The sequence below is a fragment of the Heteronotia binoei genome, chromosome 9 (genome assembly GCF_032191835.1).
Source record: "Heteronotia binoei isolate CCM8104 ecotype False Entrance Well chromosome 9, APGP_CSIRO_Hbin_v1, whole genome shotgun sequence".
Classification (NCBI taxonomy): Eukaryota; Metazoa; Chordata; class Lepidosauria; order Squamata; family Gekkonidae; genus Heteronotia; species Heteronotia binoei.
This window is the reverse complement of record NC_083231.1, coordinates 100,270,162-100,287,745: the sequence shown is the minus strand read 5'-3', so window position 1 is coordinate 100,287,745 and position 17,584 is coordinate 100,270,162. Positions and strand designations below refer to the sequence as shown.

The following is a 17,584-nucleotide window of genomic DNA, read 5'->3' as shown; positions in this document are numbered from 1 at the left end:
CTACTATTCAATGGACAAGGTGGGGAGGAGGAGGAGGGGGAATCCTCAGAAAGGTTCAGGAGCTGTGCTCCTGTGAGCTCCTGCTGAATCTGAGGACTGAGAGTACGCCTCCCAGATCTGAGAGACCAAAGTTCAAATCCCCAATGAGCCAAGTTTGACGTTGGGCCAATCATTCCCTCTCAACTAGCCTGACTCACTGGTGGTTCTGAGAATAAAATGGGGACGGGCAGGGGTTTTTTTTTGTAGCAGGAACTCCTTTGCATATTAGGCCACACACCCCTGATGTAGCCAATCCTCCTGGAGCTCACAGTGGGCCCCGTAAGCTCTTGGGGAGTTGGCTACAGCTGGGTTGTGTGGCCTAATATGCAAAGGAGTTCCAGCTACATAAAAAGCCCTGGGAACAGGAGAACCACCCATGCTGCCTTGAGGAAGGGCGGGATAAGAATGTTCTGGATTCCTTACCAGAGGGCTATCCTGGTTGTCATTTAGCTCCGAAAGTTTGGTGCTGGATTTCTGTCGCTTTGGTTTGCTCCTTTCTCCGATGTACCCGGAGCTGTTCTCTTGCAATTTTTCAACATCTTGTGCAGTCAGCATACATTCCTCGATGCTGCTGAAGCCGGAAGGAATGTTCTCTTTATTGACGACCTCCCTTTGTAGAAAGAAGTTGCAGAGTTACAGATTGTTTGAGCAAATTCATAAAAGCAAAGTCAGAAGTTCCTTGGGAGCAGGAGGGAAGCCCTCTTTGGATTCACTCACATTATAAATTTACTCACTATAAGTTTATTCATTATAAGTTTACTCACATTATAAATCTACTGATACTGACCTTTAAGTAGCTACAAATCTACCTACAGCATGATCTAATGACAGATGACAGTTTGTTAAAATTTCTCTGGGGAAAGATCAATAAAATGGTTACCTAGATTGCAAGGAGTGCATGATGGGCTATCTTAGCATCTTGATACCCAACAGCCAAGTTCTAACCACCTTGCTAGGTATCAGGAACATCCAATGTGATGTAGTGGTCAGAGTATCAAGCTATGCCCTGGGAAATTTGGGTTCAAATCCCCACACATGCTCTGCAACCTTGTCCCAGGCTCTCTCTTGCTCAGCCTAACCTATCTCCCAGGGTTGTTGAGAGGATAAAACTGCGAATGGAGAAGAGCTCCATCCTAAACTCCTTGAAGAGGGATGGGAAAAATAAGTACTAGACAGAAGATGTTTGCGTACAAAGGAAAACATCTGGATGTACTTCACGTAAAAAAAGAAAAAGAGGTATGTTTGTTGTATTCAAACAAATATGTAATTCAATTTCCAGGCTGGTGCTTTTGTCTGTCATTAGCAAAACAGGAAAAAAGGGATTTTGCTTGACTGGAATTTCCCTCTCAAAGCTTGTTTCTAATTTGTATGGATTATTACTTTACCGCATAATCTATTATGTAATCAGACGCCACATATGCATGGGCTAATTCATCAACTACAATATCAAGGAAAATCTTTTGCCACAAATCCTCTTGGTTACTAATTGCCTAAGGACCAAACACCGCCACCCAAACAGGAGGGGAAAGTTGGGGGTGAAGTCTTCCGTTATGTCTGCAAATGACTCTGTCGGACAAAAAGCTTTGCTTGAAGCAGCAATTAAAAGAGAATTAGTTTTCAGCACACTGGAAAGCAAGGCAGGAATATGGGCACAGCTCCAATTTTTGCCAACCTCATTACTATATACACACACACAGAAAATAATACAATACTTTATGGGGATGGCAAGACAGACAGATAGCAAAAATTACACATAAACATTAAATAAGTAACTAAACCACCACACAAATGAACAAGGGCTTAGGGATCATGCTGCAGGATCTGTCCTCTCCCTTACCTTTTGTATACACCCCCATGCCCCTTCCTCTATCCAGGTTCAACATTAGACCAAAACAGTGGCAACCTGATTGAGGTAGACCTTGAATCGGGGTACACACAACCAGGGCTGGCCCTAGACTGTCCGGTGCCCTAGGCAAGGCTAACTTCTGGTGTCCAGCCCCTTGCACTGATAATGGCACTAAGTCACATGGGGTGCCCAATTCGGGGGTGCCCCTGGAAGGCCGGAGCCCTAGGCGATTGCCTAGTTTGCCTAGTGGCAGGGTCAGCCCTGCACACAACATTCTCTGTGGTTAGGAGACTGGGAGCTTCTTGTGAGTCCACGCGTTTCTTCCCTTCTCTCCATCTTTCTTTCACAACTGAATTCTCCCTACCAAGCTTATCTCAGCATTATGAAAAACCAATGTTAATGCTAACCATAGTTAGTTTTGAACCTCTGCTTCAAACCCTGGTTGCAAACTGTGGTTGGAGTGAACCATGGTTGCCATCGATGTCAACAAAGGTTAGCTCTGAAAAAGGAAAGGAATGGAGAACCCGTGCAGAAGGAAGAATAAGGGGAAGGTTGCATGTCTCCAGATATTAAGCACTCCTCCCTACAGTATCTTGGACCTGGAGGCTGCCCTCATCCACTCTTCTCTGCCACTACAGGAAATATATTGCGGCACATTTTTCAGCCTTCAGTCCCCTGCCACTGTGCCAGCCTCTTGGACTCATTCCTCTTTGTAGGGCTTTACTACCTAACAGCCACAAGTATTCTGTTTTTGCTTTATTCATTTTTATTTAAAACATTTATATGCTGCAAACATCGAGGCATTAAAGCGTTTTTAAAAGTACAGGAATAAGCATATAAAGTGCTTCATCTAACTGTCTTACAGGCCATCTGCAGTTACCACCATGCAAAAACATGATGCGTAAGGTTATCAGATGCAATTAATTTGCCTACAAGTCGCACACCAGTTTCCACAGGGGGGAAAATGCCCTTCTATGCAAAAATTAAGTGACCTGCAAAGTGAGCCTTGCTGAGCTTCAAATTGTGTGGCGCCGGAGCATCAACCTGATCCACCAGCAGTGGCCTCCGGCGGGTGGTGCTGATTGTGGCAGGCAGAACACAGTGTACTTTGCTAAGTCAGTTCCTAACGGTGGCTTCCTATGCTGCTTTCATGCATGTCTGATTTTATATGAAAAGCTATCCACTGAGCAATTACAAATGCAAGACAAAACAAACAGCGGCAGTCTTATTCAACAAGCAACAGGGGCAGCTGCCCTGGGCCCTATGCTTTGGGGGGGGGGGTTGGCTACCAACAGCCCTGCCCCCTCAAAGGCAAGGGGAAAAGAAGAGCAGGTCCCTACTGCTCTATCTGGGCATCTGGCTCCCTACAGTAGCTGTGGCTTCTGCCTACCTTGCATGGGTTGAAGACCACCTCTTGTTTGATCCTGGCATGCGGGGTGGAGGAGCGTGGCAGTGATTCGGGGGACCGGTCCTGGACTTTGGCCCAGGACCAATGTTCCCTCTAAGCTGCAGAGTCCTGTGAGCAAATATTCTACTTTGTGAGCTACTGGCATTAAAGTTGTGAGCTACTGCGTAAATTATTGTACTCTGGGGTCATCCTTCCTGAGCTAAGACAAAAATGTGTGAGCTGGAGGCTAGAAATCTGTGAGCTAGTTCACGCGAACTCAGCTTAGAGGGAACACTACCCAGGACCCAAGAATCCCTAAGACCTGAAGAGAAGATCCCGATCTGACTGCCTGCAAAACTGGATCTATCTGCACAGTATAGCTGAAAGCAGAGAATAAAGTTAATCAGGGGTTCATTACATGGTACATAACAGCCTGCCTGATGCAGGGGTTTCTCATATTATCCCAAATGCAGATAGTAAGGGGTAAAACAGAGTCCACCAAAACAAGAGAGACTCCAGACATAATAATATGAGGTCCCATGCGACAGGGTGCACTTTAGATCTATGCCAGAGGGGCATCTGTGATTGTGTGTAGCAGCCCACTCAAAAATGGTTATTTATTATGGCTGAAGTTTTTGTGAACTGGAACCCACCTGGTCGGGTTCATCAAAGGCTGCAAAGCTAAAGAATCAGCTTCCCAGAAAGGCTCATTCATCACACTTCTTCACAACTGTTTCTGAAGCCATGTTCCTCCCCACCCCCCTTTAAGTAACAGAACAAATTTGCAGAATCGGGGATTCGGAGTCTTGCCGTCTACTGAAATGTGGGCTCTAACAGCTAAAGAACTGAGGCTTGAGGATCAAAGAGAGAAAGCCCCCAAAAGGCAGGTCTGTGATTCAAAGAGAAGGCAGGGGCAGGCACAGAGACTACAGCTGCAGTGCTATATGCTAACAAACACGTCCGCCAGACCGGCTCTGACCTACTTACCCGGGAAGCCTCCAAACCCAGAGACCAGAATGAGAAACATCATTTCAGACACATACAGGGGTTTGGAACCTACCCACCTCACTTTCCCAAGGGTGCAATCAACTCTTCTCCTTTAATTCATTTTTTAAAAATTGGTTGCTGCCCTATGACAGCGTTACTTTATGCTACCAAGGAAAGTATAATGCTGACGTACACCAAGTCAGAGTTGGTCTATCTAGCCAAGGATGGTCTCCACCAGTCAGCTGCAGCTTTTCCACAGCTCAGACCCGGTTCCCAGCTCAGTTTCTTTTCAGCTGCAGAGGTCATGGATTGAGACTGAGACTGTCTAACATGCCAACCACGGGCTCATGAGCAGCAGCCCCTTTTCCATCCTCTCTTCCCTGCATGGAAACAACAGGAACCCTGTAGAGATTTTTTTGTAGCAGGAACTCATTTGCATATTAAGCCACACCCTCCTGATGTAGCCAATCCTCCAAGAACTTACAGGGCCTAGTGTAAGCTCCAGAAGGGTTGGCTACATCAGGAGGGTGTGGCCTAATATGCAAAGAAGTTCCTGCTACAAAAAAAGCCCTGCAACTGTGCCATCTAAACGGCAAACAACTGCAAGGGCGGGAATGTTACTTTTACAATAATAATAATAATAATAATAATAATAATAATAATAATAATCTTTAATTTGTATCCCGCCCTCCCCGCCGAAGCAGGCTCAGGCTCACATGGCATAATATAATATGCTACATTTCAACAGTTAAAACAAGATGTATACAAAACAATCTACAAATCATAAATACATATTATTATCTTACATTAAAACCAGCTAATTAAAAACCAAGAGATTAGTTTGGTGCTAAAATCTCGGTATTATCCATCATTACAGTTGTTCCGTGGTGACGGCTTTCTTCTACAGTGAATTACATATTAGGCAAAAGCCAGCTGGAATTGGGTAGTCTTGCAGGCCCAGAGGAACTGGGTAAGGCTCCACAAGGCCCGCACCTCCTCCGGCAGCTGGTTCCACCAGTGGGGAGCTGAAAACGAGGCCCTTTCCCTGGTGACTTTCAGTTTGGCCTCCCTCGGCCCAGGGACTGTCAAAAGATTTTGGGAGCCAGATTTCACGCAGGTTTGGGTGGATTTCACACAGCAGGCTTCCACTTATTGGCGACACATGTGCAAATCGATACCAATTTTGAATCAGCTGATTTGCATAGACAGTCCTTGCCCTGAATACAGAATTACAGTCCCTGTCTCTGTGCTCAATGTTTTAGTTCTAGCAGGGTGATTCCAACCAGTGTTCTCTCTAAGCTGATTTGGCATGAGCTGGCTCACAGATTTTTAACTTCCAGCTCACACATTTTTGTCTTAGGTCAGGAAGGATGACCACAGAGCACACTAATTTATGCAGTAGCTCACAACTTTAATGCCAGTAGCTCACCAAAATAGAATTTTTGCTCACAAGACTCTGCAGCTTAGAGGGAACATTTATTCCAATCATCTTCCAGGTAGCCTCCTTCCAAATTCAGTGGCTCTTTGTTCAGTGGAAGAGCCTCTTAATTTGGAGAAAGGAGTCTCAAATTAATTGCAGGGCTTCAGACTTGAGCCAAAAAGCAAAGTGGGGGTATCAGTATTTTAATTAATGAATAAATAAACCTTGCCCAGTGAAATGACGACAGCGGTAGGATCCATTCCACTGTTACAGATCAGGTGGAGATGGCAGACTGTTGTGGTCCCCACCCTTGTGGAATGGCCTACTTGAGATGGCCAGAAAAGCTCTTACGCTTCTGTCGTTCCATAAGCTATGCAAGACAGAATTGCTCAGGAAGGCGTTTGTATCAAAGGAAAAGGACGCAACAGTACAACTGCATATAGTATATATTATTTGTTTGCTGTATGCAGAGCTTTTTTTGAGCAGGAATGTACAGGAACGCAGTTCCGCCTGGCTTGGCATCAGGGGGTGTGGCCTAATATGCAAATAAGTTCTGGTTGGGCCTTTTCTACCAAAAAAGCCCTGGCTGTATGTATTATGTTGCTCTCACTGCTTTGTTTTTTACTTGTGTAACTTCCATTTCCTGTACTGTTTGATGCATGACGTTTAATGCCTTATACATTGTTTCAGACTGCTGTAATCCTAGTCTTATTACATTGCTTATGAGGAGCCTCCTTCTATTGATTAAATTGAGCTACGCTGTGGTTTCCACACTGAGTTTCAATGAGAAAGGCAGACTACAGATGAAGTAACAATAATACAATAAGTCAAGTCAACTTTTATTGGCTGACTTGACTTTACTGGCATAAAAATAACAGTACAAAATTAATATAGTGTAAAACAGGATGGAAACACAACTTTGATCTACACTTGTATGAACAGAAATTATTTCTGTGATATCCTTTGGTGCAACTGGGAAATTCTCAGTTCGACTCTCACCTTCGGCATTCATGAATTAGGGGGTCACAGGCAAGATGTTCTGATCTGCTCCCTGTCTCTCTGCCACTTTCTTCTCACCTAATGAGCGTTCCTTCTCAGAAGACCCTCCTTCTCAGCCCCTGAGCCTCCAAATGCAACAGGGAGATAACAGTTCTAGCCTGCAGCTGTAATTCTTGCGCTGAATCTCCACTCTGAATGTACTCTGAATCCTGAAAGAGCTACATAAATGTTAAGTATTGTTGTTATTACAGATTGCCACAGTGGTCAGGTATTTCAGCCCTAAGGTGGTTTACAGTAATGACAATTAAACAAACAAATGAATTCAAATCTAATAACAAAATCCAAAGAGCCAACCTGCAAAACCTTAGCCAAACAACAGCCCATGGCAGGCCCATCAAACAAAGCACCAGAGCAAGCACAGAGACTGTCACAAAACCGAACTGATGAAACTAAATTTTGCCTTTCCCTGGGGAAAAAAGAGGAGGGACTACTGCTGAACCTCCAATCAGAAGGTGTTCCAAAGGACAGGGGCCACCACAGAAATGGTCCTGATACTTGTACAAAAGATGGTGCCGGGGGAAGAGGTTAATTGGCAGAAAAGAAGAAAAGAGCTCATATAGGAGACATCACTTGATTGTGTCCTGATGTCACAGGCTTAGGTATGTTTTAACAACATAGTCCTTTTGAAATAATGATGCATTGGTTTGTTTTATTTTTTAAACCGTTATTACTATTTAGTTCTATTTTTTATGTGTGCCTGCTGGGGAACAGTCAATGCATTTTATAAAGAAATAGATATTTTTTGTTTTACTTCTTAAAGTATCTGTTATGACTGATTTCAAGAACAGACAGGGAAGGGGAGAGAGAAGTTGCTGTCGTACATATCTCTGTTCCTTCGGGCTTCTTCCTGCTCTTTATGGTGCCGCCTTCTTTGCCGGGCAGACACGTTTGATGACGTTGACGAGGTCCCCGATTCAGAGTCCTCGGAACTTTGTCCTCCGGCTCCATGAACGTCAAAGAGATGTTGCTCGACTGCCGACCGGATGGTTTTTTCTAAATACCTGCCGAGCCAAATGAAAATAAAAACCTCTGCAGCAGGGGTCCCCCAAATGTTTTGAATCTGTGGGCACTTCTAGAATTCTGACACAGTGTGGTGGGCGCAGCAACAAAATGGTTGCCACAAAATGGCTGCTAGAGGAGGTGGAACCAGCCACTAAATGGCTGCTGCAGCTCAGCTTCAATCGCATAATGTTCTTTGTGCGGTGGTCCAAAGCAATGTCTTTAAAAATCTGCACAGTCAGTCAAATCTCCAATGGCCAATCAGAACCCTTGCTGGGCAAAAGTTCCACCTGGTCCCGCCCACTTTCTAAAAATGCTCATTGGGCACCAGGAAAGATGTGGACAAGTGCTATGGTGCCCGGGGGCACCATGCTGGGGATCCCTGCTCTACAGTCAACCTCACCTTTCAGCTAAAAGTAAAAGATCTCTGAACGGATCATACCAATAAAACTAAACACGGCGAAAGATGGCTTACAAAATATAGGAAGATTCACCCCCCCAAAAAACAACTCTGTTACCAGTCCAAAAATGTCAGCCTGCATATTCTACATGACCTCATTTCTGAGCTGGGTGAACCACCAGGGACTTTGAACAAGGGCACCCAGTCTGCCAAATCAACAAAGTAAACAGATTAGGAACAAAAATAGGGCGAGCAATTAAAAGGAAAAGAGGGCAAGGAAATAAGTAAATCAGTCACTCACTCTCCAGAAGCAGGAGCACTGTTGTTATTGACCTGAGACACATGAGCACTGCTGGAGAGAGGAAAAAGAAAACAAAGTGGGAAGTGAGATCCAAGCAACGAAGTCTTTTTACAGAAAATCTTCATTCAGTTAACGCTGCACAATTCATTGAATGACTAAAAGGCTTTACTTTGGAGGCAGATTTGTCACCCCTCCAAAACAATACACCACGTGCACCTTGCATTTTGGAGTGGGTCACACATGCACTAAAACGATCACTTGATTGCTGGGAATTCTCAGATGAGCAAGTGAAGGGGCGCTGCTGAATAGCAGTAGGTTTGAGTTCTATGGCAGCTCATTTACCACAGCAAGTCATCACTCGGCATTTCAGTAGCCAAGTGACAAACAAGCGTGTTCATATCGGTCTTAGTCTGTGCCACTTGAGGATGCCAATTCCCGTGATGTTTCTGGTGGCATGGTTGTGCTCGGACCTAAGTCCAGGAGATATGGCAGGTTTTAACTCTAATAAAAGAAACTTCCAGCCCTTTGCACAATTTACATACCCTTAAATGCACTATTAAACTACATCACAACATGAAGGAATGGAGCCGCTTTATAAAAAAAGAGCATGCACCCCCCCCCCAAGTGGAAATGATTAACCCCATTTTACCAAGATATCCTGATTCAAATAGCACAAGCTAGCCTGATCTTGCCAGATATCGGAAGCTAAGCAGGGTCACCCCTGGCTAGTATTCGGATAGGAGACAGGAGAAGGAGATTGGATTTATACCCTGCCCTTCACTTGGAGTGTCAGAGCAGCTTACAATATCCTTACCTTTCTCTCCGCACAACTGCCTGTGAGGTAGATGGGATTGAGAGAGCTTTGAGCTATCTGCTCTTGAGAGAACAGCTCTGCACGAACTACGGCTGACCCAAGGTCATCCAGCTGGCTGCATGTGGAAGAGTGAGGAATCAAGCCTAGTTCTCCCAGATAAGAGTCCGTGCTCTTAACCACTACTACACCAAACTGGCTGCTGACACAGAGAAAGGCAATGGCAAGCTACCTCTGAACATCTTTTGCCTTGAAAAACCCATAGGGTTACTGTAAGTCATGGCACCTTCCAACACCATTTTACCTGGAAGAACATGTTTGCTTCTCCTTTGTATGTCTCCCCGAGACACATTTCCCTACACAGAAGCTATGCTGTGTGTGTACGGAGGGGGGACATCTTCATACGTGAGGAACTGCACATTATCCCATCGTCTGCCCACTAACACAAACTCCAGACTCAAGAAGCACTGAAACGTCCCCAGTTGATATGCCATCTCTCATTCCCTGCTGCCTTCCTGGCAAGCAGATGTGCCGTGTTGCCCACACCTTCCAGACCGGTGCTCCAAATTGTACGGCTAGCTAAGGTGGAGACCTGTGGAATTAACCCTCCCTCTCCCTCACCGCTGCTCTGGAGATAAGAGGTCCCATGTGACATTTCACTCAAGCTCACCCTGACTACAGTGTTCATTAAAGCAAGTCGTTATGGGCTTAAACCATTTCATTTGCCTTGATCCTCTTATCTGGAAGAGATTTAGTTAGCCCAGATGGCTTGGGGCTGCTTGTATCTAAATCTACACACCATGCTTACATGACAGGAAGTTTGTAGTGAAAGCTATACTATGGAATGCAAAGCTACGCATGCTGCCCTGACTAACTGAACAAAGGATTGCTGCTGTATGACTTTAATCTTCTTGAATTGTCAACTTTTCCTTCATCTGTATACTTCCACTCATCCAATCCTCAGCAAAAAGTTGAGCACGGAAAGATGCGCCTGATGTAAGGAACTCAGCAGCTCATAGCTGCACCTTTTAAAAAAATCAGCGCAGCCAATGGAATTGTGTTAAAGGCATGACTAAAAATAAACCTAATGTACTCATTCTCACGGTTCATTTAGTTATTGGGTTTTTAGCCCTGCCTGTCTGCACACTCTCAAAATGAAGGGTGGGGGGCGCTTTGTATTTTGCTTGTTTTATTAAGGGGTGGGTTTTTTTTTTTAAAAAAGCTCATATTTTAAAAAATATTGTCTAAATTAGCCCTACCTTATCATTCACTTGTCCTGACCTGAACTGCCCAGGCTAGCCTCATCTCGTCGGAAACTAAGCAGGGTTGGCCTTGGCTACTATTCGGCTGGGAGACCTCCAAGAAATGCCAGGGTTGTGAGGCAGAGGCAGGCAATGGTGGACTACAGCTGAATGTCTCTTGCCTTGAAAACTCCGTGAGAAGTCACCACATCTCACCCTCAATCATTCAGTTAATGGCTGCTCAAATGGACAAAACTTCCACCTCCTTCAGAAGAGGGAAGGGCTCTTCCATGTATTACCTTCTTCCTACAGGAATGTGCATGGCTGCATGGAGGGGGGGGATATATCCATGTACAGTGACAAAAATACACCTCCATAAATCTTTAAGCTTTTTTTTAATCATGTGAGAATGTCATGCATCATAGCCTAGGTGCACAAGGTGGTGCAATGTGCACAAATGCAAATTTCACACATACCCTTCCTAACATGGACACACACTCTGGGACCACAACCAGCTACATACCGAGATGCCAGCTCTGTCCCCATATTCAGCCTGACAGCATTACCCCTGGACCTAACAACATCAGCCATATCATTTCAGGTTCATTCACCAGTTCATCTTCCAGTGTTATATATGCTATCAAATGTCACAATGCCCTTCTGCGCTCAACAACAAACAGATCAGTCCATATGTAAAAAAATAATGGACATAAATAAAAAATGAATGGACATAACAAACCACAACAGTAATAAATTGGGGGGGAGGGGGACATTTTAATCTTCCAAGTCATTCTATTGCTGACCTAAGAGTGGCAGTCTTCAAACAGAGAAGCTTCAAGGGGAGACCACAATGTGAGATTGCTAAACCTGAGTTCATTCACAAGTTCAGAACAATGGACCCCCCTCCCCACCCCGGGCAGAATAGGCAACTAGGATTCTTATCTCAGTTCAGGTGCCAATTTTCTGGCCCCAAGCATTTTCCCCTCTATTCTTCTAATCAAGCTAATTACTATGCACATTGTACCCCTGCGTCCTGAGTTTCTTCTTTGCAAATGGGATATAAAGACTCAGAAATCTCCATTCTAACTCATACCTGATAAAGGGAGCTTTGATTTTCAGAAGCTTATCCCTCCGCCCCCCCCCCCCAAAAAAATCTTGTTGGTCCCTAAGGTGCTACTGGGTTTGAATCTAGCTGTTATTGTAACTACTATTTAAAACATTTATTGGCTGCCTTTCTCCCTTGCGGAACTCAAGGTGGCTTACAATATAAAAAATGTTACCAATATAAAATATTAAAAAATGTTTAAAAGTTGCTGCAACTGTGGCTGGCTGAAAAGCTGGCAAGCCTGTAACTTTGTCACATTCATGTTACTTTTTCAGGTATACATCTATGATGTTTCTGTGGGCCTAACTATATGCTCAACGGACATGTTCTGGAGTGCCACACGTCCCCAAGCTTTATTATAGCTTCTAGGTGTCAGATTCTGGAATGGTGCCATTCTAAGTTTTACTAATGACTCATGATAGTTGGGATCTAGGTAAGCTACTATGAAACACTTTGGTAGGCCTTGTTTTCTTTTCTGCGTTTGTTTCATACTACCTCTATCCTGAATAAAGTTATGTGGGTCTCAGGTAAATTGCCTGGTTTTCATATTCACTAGATAGGGTTACCAGGTCCTCCCTGGCACCACTGGAAGATGCAGGAGGTTGTCAGATCTAAAGAGGGCCTTCCATTGGGCCAAGAGGCAATAATAGAACAGCACCATTTCTACAAAAAAGTAGAGTCCAGTATCACCTTTAAGACTAACAAATTCTATTGTAGTATAAGCTTTCAAGAGTCCCGTGGTGCACAGTGGTAAAGCTGCAGTACTGCAGTCCTAAACTCTGCTCACGATCTGAGTTCGATCCCTGGTGGAAGCTGGGTTTTCAGGTAGCTGGCTTCAGGTTGACTCAGCCTTCCATCCTTCCGAGGTCAGTAAAATGAGTACCCAGCTTGCTGGGGGGAAAGTGTAGATGACTGGGGGAGGCAATGGTAAACCACCCCGAAAAAGTCTGCTGTGAAAACATTGTGAAAGCAACGTCATCCCAGAGTCGGAAACGACTGGTGCTTACACAGGGAACTACCTTTACCTTTTTATAAGCTTTAAAGAAACACAGCTCTCTTCGTCAGACGCATCTGTCGAAGAGAGCTGTGTTTCTCAAAAGCTTAGGCTACAAGAACATTTGTTGGTCTTAAAGGCGCTACTTGACTCTCTACTATTTTGCAGCAAGAGTAACACGGCTAACTCCTCTAGTTCTAAAAAAACCACTCTCTAATTCAGGATCAAGGACTTAAATTGTAATTCTCCCACCAACTTCAGCATGTTCATTCTGAATCCTTACATACCAATTTTCCATAAAGCATTTTTGCACTGTGATGAACCGGTCAACTGATTTTGATGCCGAGTAGCTGCTTTGCTACCTGGTAAGTGAACGTGATTTTAAAAGAGTGATTATTCAACATTCATTTCACACATTCCTCCCACCTCCTTCCAACAGATTGTCTGGCAGGACTGTGAACAGCGCCATCTATAGTTAAAAAGAGAAATGTGCTTGGAGAAAAAGGAGGACTTCCCAGCAGGGCTCCAAAGCAAAGGAAGAGGAAGGGGGAGGGGGGGCAGGAATTGCTGGTGAAGATTAAAAAGGGCTTGCTGGAAAAATCTATATGCAAAACTGAAAAGGGTAGTAATAAAGTCAGTGCGCTTACTACATCATTTGTACTTGGAAAGAAAGAGAATATCCTTCTTTAGATCAGCTTGATATCACCATGCAGAAGCGGAAGTCAGATATCAACAGTTTTAAAAATATAGGTATATGGGTGCAAGTTTTACAAAAGAGATGGACAGCTTTCCACTCCACTTGTATAGTCTAAGAAATATGCTAAGTAATAACAAGACCCGATGAACCACTTTTATCACATCAAACAGATTTTGGAAAAAGAGGGGAAATGTACAATACCACAACTATGTACAAATTACAGGTGGTAAGGAGGGGGCAGGGCTGGATTAACAATTAGGCCAAGTAGGCAGCGGCCTATGGGCCCCCACACCTTTAGGGGCCCCGGGTTGGCTTCTCCCCCCAGTTTCCCCCATGCTTGCAGCCCTCCCAGCCTTCATGCTCAGCCAGCAACTGAGCTGCTCTTTGCCTGTCTTGCGTGGTGTGGCTGCTGCTGGCATCGTCATCAAGTTTGCCTCTCTCTGCCTCTCCCCCACAGCTTTGTCAAAGGGGCTTTTGAGAAGATGCCTGAAGGCTAGAGCAGGGGCCACAGGCAGCGGGGTGGCCACTCCAACTCTGTGATAATTTGTGAGGGGGCCCCTGAGATTTTGACGGCCTGGGGGGGGTGGGATACCAAGTAACTGGGAGAATCATTTTGGACAACGGCATAACATTCTAGTCACGTTGCAAGAACAGCTTAATTGTCTTTAAGTTTTTCCTAACTGATGGATATGGTTGATGCAGTCTGGGAAACATCCTTTTTTAAAAAATTCACAAGACAACTGGAAGAAGACTAACTGGAACGATCTGACGTGGCATGTCCCCGCTAACAATCAGGCGTCTCCTATCTATCACAGCTTTATCCTGCCCTTCCTCTAAAGAGCTCGGGGTGACTGCCCCTTCCATTTTGCCCTCACAACAATCTTGCAGGGTAGGTTACACTGAGAGAGAGAGTGCAACTGGTCTAAGGTCACACAGACAGCTCCACAGCTGAGTTGGGATGTGAACCCCATTCACCCACGCCTTGAGAAGACAGTGGACAGACCATGTCACAGGGTGGATTTCCAGTCCCCAGAGTAGCTCATCTCCCCAGGAGGGGGGGGGGTTCTAATGTATGAGTAGGGCCTGCTACTTTTTAAAAAAACAAACCCAAAAAGCAGTCCTGGAAGCCCAGAAAGAACAGAGTACAGGGGGAGGGAGTGCTTAACCCCTTCCTTCCTTGCCATTTGTCCACTGGAAATCACATATATACTGTACTTGCTTTCCCACCTGTGAGGGGAAGACCCCATATCTTCTCACCCCACAGGTTGGCAAGCAGCTGTGGGAGGGATGATAAGGAGAAAACAAGTTGGTATGAAAACAGAAGGTGAGTCAGCCTTCCCCCCTGCTTTTGACTGCAATCTCCACGAGGCATTTTCAAGATCTGTCAGGAGTAAGTATCATATCACACAATGACACGCTGTGTATCGCATAAAAGAGCTCTGCTTTGTATTTTCAGAAACATGGATATGGTATTGCAATAAGATAAAGATTATGCGCCTGTCATTTTTCTATTTATTGATCAACGACATTTATAACTGGTGACAAACAGAAATTAGGCCATTTCCCTGACCCAGGTACAGGTATTTCCTGCCAACATATTTATCTCCTGTCCCTAATCCTTTCTTTAAAGTCTAGCACAGAACATGACTTTTTTCACGTCCAACAGATCATTTTTACCTGGGTAGTCAAAACATCCATACTCAGAGACTGATCGCATTACCTGAAAGGGCGTTATCTAACCTGGCCGACATCCACTATTTGTAGTTGCCAACTTTCTGGGGTACACCCTTCTTATCTAACAACTTCAGGCCTAACAATACCTGTTTTATCATAGGGAATAAGGCACAGAACATTCTTTGGGCGCACGTTCCTAGGAAATAAAATTATAAATATCTTCCCTTTGCTGGAGTACAGTTTAGGAGAAATGTACACAACCAAAATATTAGATCAGTCCTTCTGATTGCAATTTGTCTCTCATTTCATAAAATCAAAGCATTGTTTTATGGTACCATCGACATTCTACTGAAGTCAATGACAAAGCACCCATTGAAGCTCACTGGATGGCATATTTCATAACACCATTCGGTCAGAAATCAACAAGACTAGGAAATTCTACCTTGAGTCAGACAAGAGTTGGAATGTGAGGCCTCATCTACACATGAAAGAAGAAGCAGCATTTGCAAAATGGGTTGTACCATCTCAGATGGCAGGTGAAGAGATCGCACCCTCAATGCTCTCCCCATGTAAGAACTCCCTGCAAATTAAAAGAACCCACCTTCTCCTTTTGCTAGTTTTTCACCGACAGAGCGCTGTTAATGTAGAGAATGCTGAAAAACATAATCCCTCTCCTACCATCTAAAGTGGTGCAAGTCTGTTCTACCACCTCAGTGCTCAGCAACCTCATTTCCACCTCATTTTCTAGACCAGACTCGAGGGAAGGTGGACCAGGGTGGGTGGGTTGCAGGGCAGATTTCTGCAGGGCTACTGATTTTAAAACAGCAAGCTAAAATTCTTGGCTGCAAGCCTCTAAGCATATTTTGATTTTTGCGGATAAAGGAGCTGCAAGTTGCTCAAGGTGGACCAGGCAAGTTCCTGCCTGCACTGAAATCTAAATAGGACTATAACAAAACAAACAAACAAACAAACAAAAAAGGGTGCAGGAAGGTGCCCACAATTTGTGAATCTAAATATTCACAAAAGGTGTACTCATTTCAATTCCGCACGCTCTTTGGGTTGTATCCCTTTGCTGAAACAGAGCTGGAGAAAATTAAATTACACTCCTGCCATTACGCTCATTAAAAAATTGTTACATTTGCAGGACTGATTTTAAAAAAGACAACACATAAAGTTCCTGCTGTTTGGCAAGCATCAAGCATTGTGTGGTTGTTGGACTCTAGACAGCTCTTGTTACATAACTGTCTGCTCCCAATCACTGAACTCCTTGTACTGAATAAAAGGCACAACCCATATCCTCCATGTGTTTACATGCATTGCTCAGTTGTTATATCACAGCAAAAGTTGACTTCAAGGCAAGCTACGCTGGGAGGAAACACAACGCCACAGGAAAAAAAAAAAAAAGAGCGGTTCTACAAAGTAGTCTTGGGCATGGATCAGCCAGCCACTTGGATTTCTGCAAGAAGGCAGGGAAGGTAAAATGGCAGGAAGAACATTTGCCTCTTGCTCCAAGACCTTTCCAGTGGTGAAGCACCATCTCACCAGCCAAGTTAATTCCCCCTTGGGAAACTAGCTCAAAACTGCCTCCTGGTATGCCACAGTGGGCTGGGGCCACATTTTTGTGTGTAAGAAGAGCTGCTTTGGATGAAGGAACTCTCAGTTTCAATCACTGGCATTTCCAGTTAAAAGGATCAGTTGATGGACAAGACCTTCACCAGACCCCTGGAGAGCTGCTGCCAGTCAAAGTAGACCAGGAGTCTCCAACATGGTGCCCACACAGGTGCCACAGCACCTGCTAACACCTTTCCCAGTGCTTTTAGAAAGTGGGTGGGGCCAGGTGAAGCTTTTGGCCGCTGGAGATTTGACTGCCTGTGCAGATTTTAACAATGTTGCTTGGGTAGCTGCTGCTAGCACAACACAAGGATTGTCACTGTGTGTCTGAAGGTCAGCCACAGCAGCCATTTTGTGGTTGGCTCCGCCTCCTGCAGCAGCTGTTTTGTGGCTGCACCCAGCACACTGTGTCATAACTTTGATGAAGCCTGCAGGCTCAAAAACGTTGGGGACCTCTGGAGCAGACAATAGTGACCTTGACTGGTCAGTATTAGGCAGCTTCATTTGTTCATTATAAGGGGGAGGGGCCATGACCTAGAGAACCACTGACAGCTTTATGCTGAACAACCCCAAAAATTAACAAACTGACAAAAAGTAATCAGAGAAAATACAATACAGCTCAGTAAGATAACCAAGCTCTGTATTAAAGGGTGGGGTTACAAAGATTAAGCCCAGTTCGAATTGAGTACTCTCTCTGTGTTACATGCAGTCACGTCGCTTCAATCTTATAGCAACCTTACGAATTAATGATTTCCAAAATGGTCTATCATTGACGGCCTTGCTCAGGTCTTGCTTACGGAAGGTTGTGGCTTCCTTTATTGAGTCAAGCTTGGAGACCAAGCCCTGTGAGGAAAGGCTGAGGGACTTGGGAATATTCAGTCTGGAGAAGAGGAGGCTGAACAGGGACAGGATTGCTCTCTTTAAGTATCTGAAGGGAGGGAAGGGAGCTGTTCCTGTTGGCAGCAGAGGAGAGGACTCGCCAGAATGGGTTGAAATTAAGGGCTGGAAGGTAC

The 17,584-nt window shown here is 44.7% G+C and overlaps 1 protein-coding gene across 2 annotated transcripts in view; it reads right to left on the bottom strand.

Moving 5' to 3' along the window:
- The window catches only part of FAM13A (family with sequence similarity 13 member A), a 220,659-nt gene that overhangs the window by 65,494 nt on the left and 137,581 nt on the right, over window positions 1–17,584 (bottom strand). For both annotated transcript variants that reach the window (XM_060247061.1, XM_060247062.1), the window contains 3 exons: window positions 8,439–8,486; window positions 7,560–7,739; window positions 463–649 (listed from right to left, as the gene is read on the bottom strand). In XM_060247061.1, the coding sequence (XP_060103044.1) occupies window positions 463–649; window positions 7,560–7,739; window positions 8,439–8,486 (415 nt within the window). The remainder of the gene's footprint in view (window positions 1–462; window positions 650–7,559; window positions 7,740–8,438; window positions 8,487–17,584) is intronic.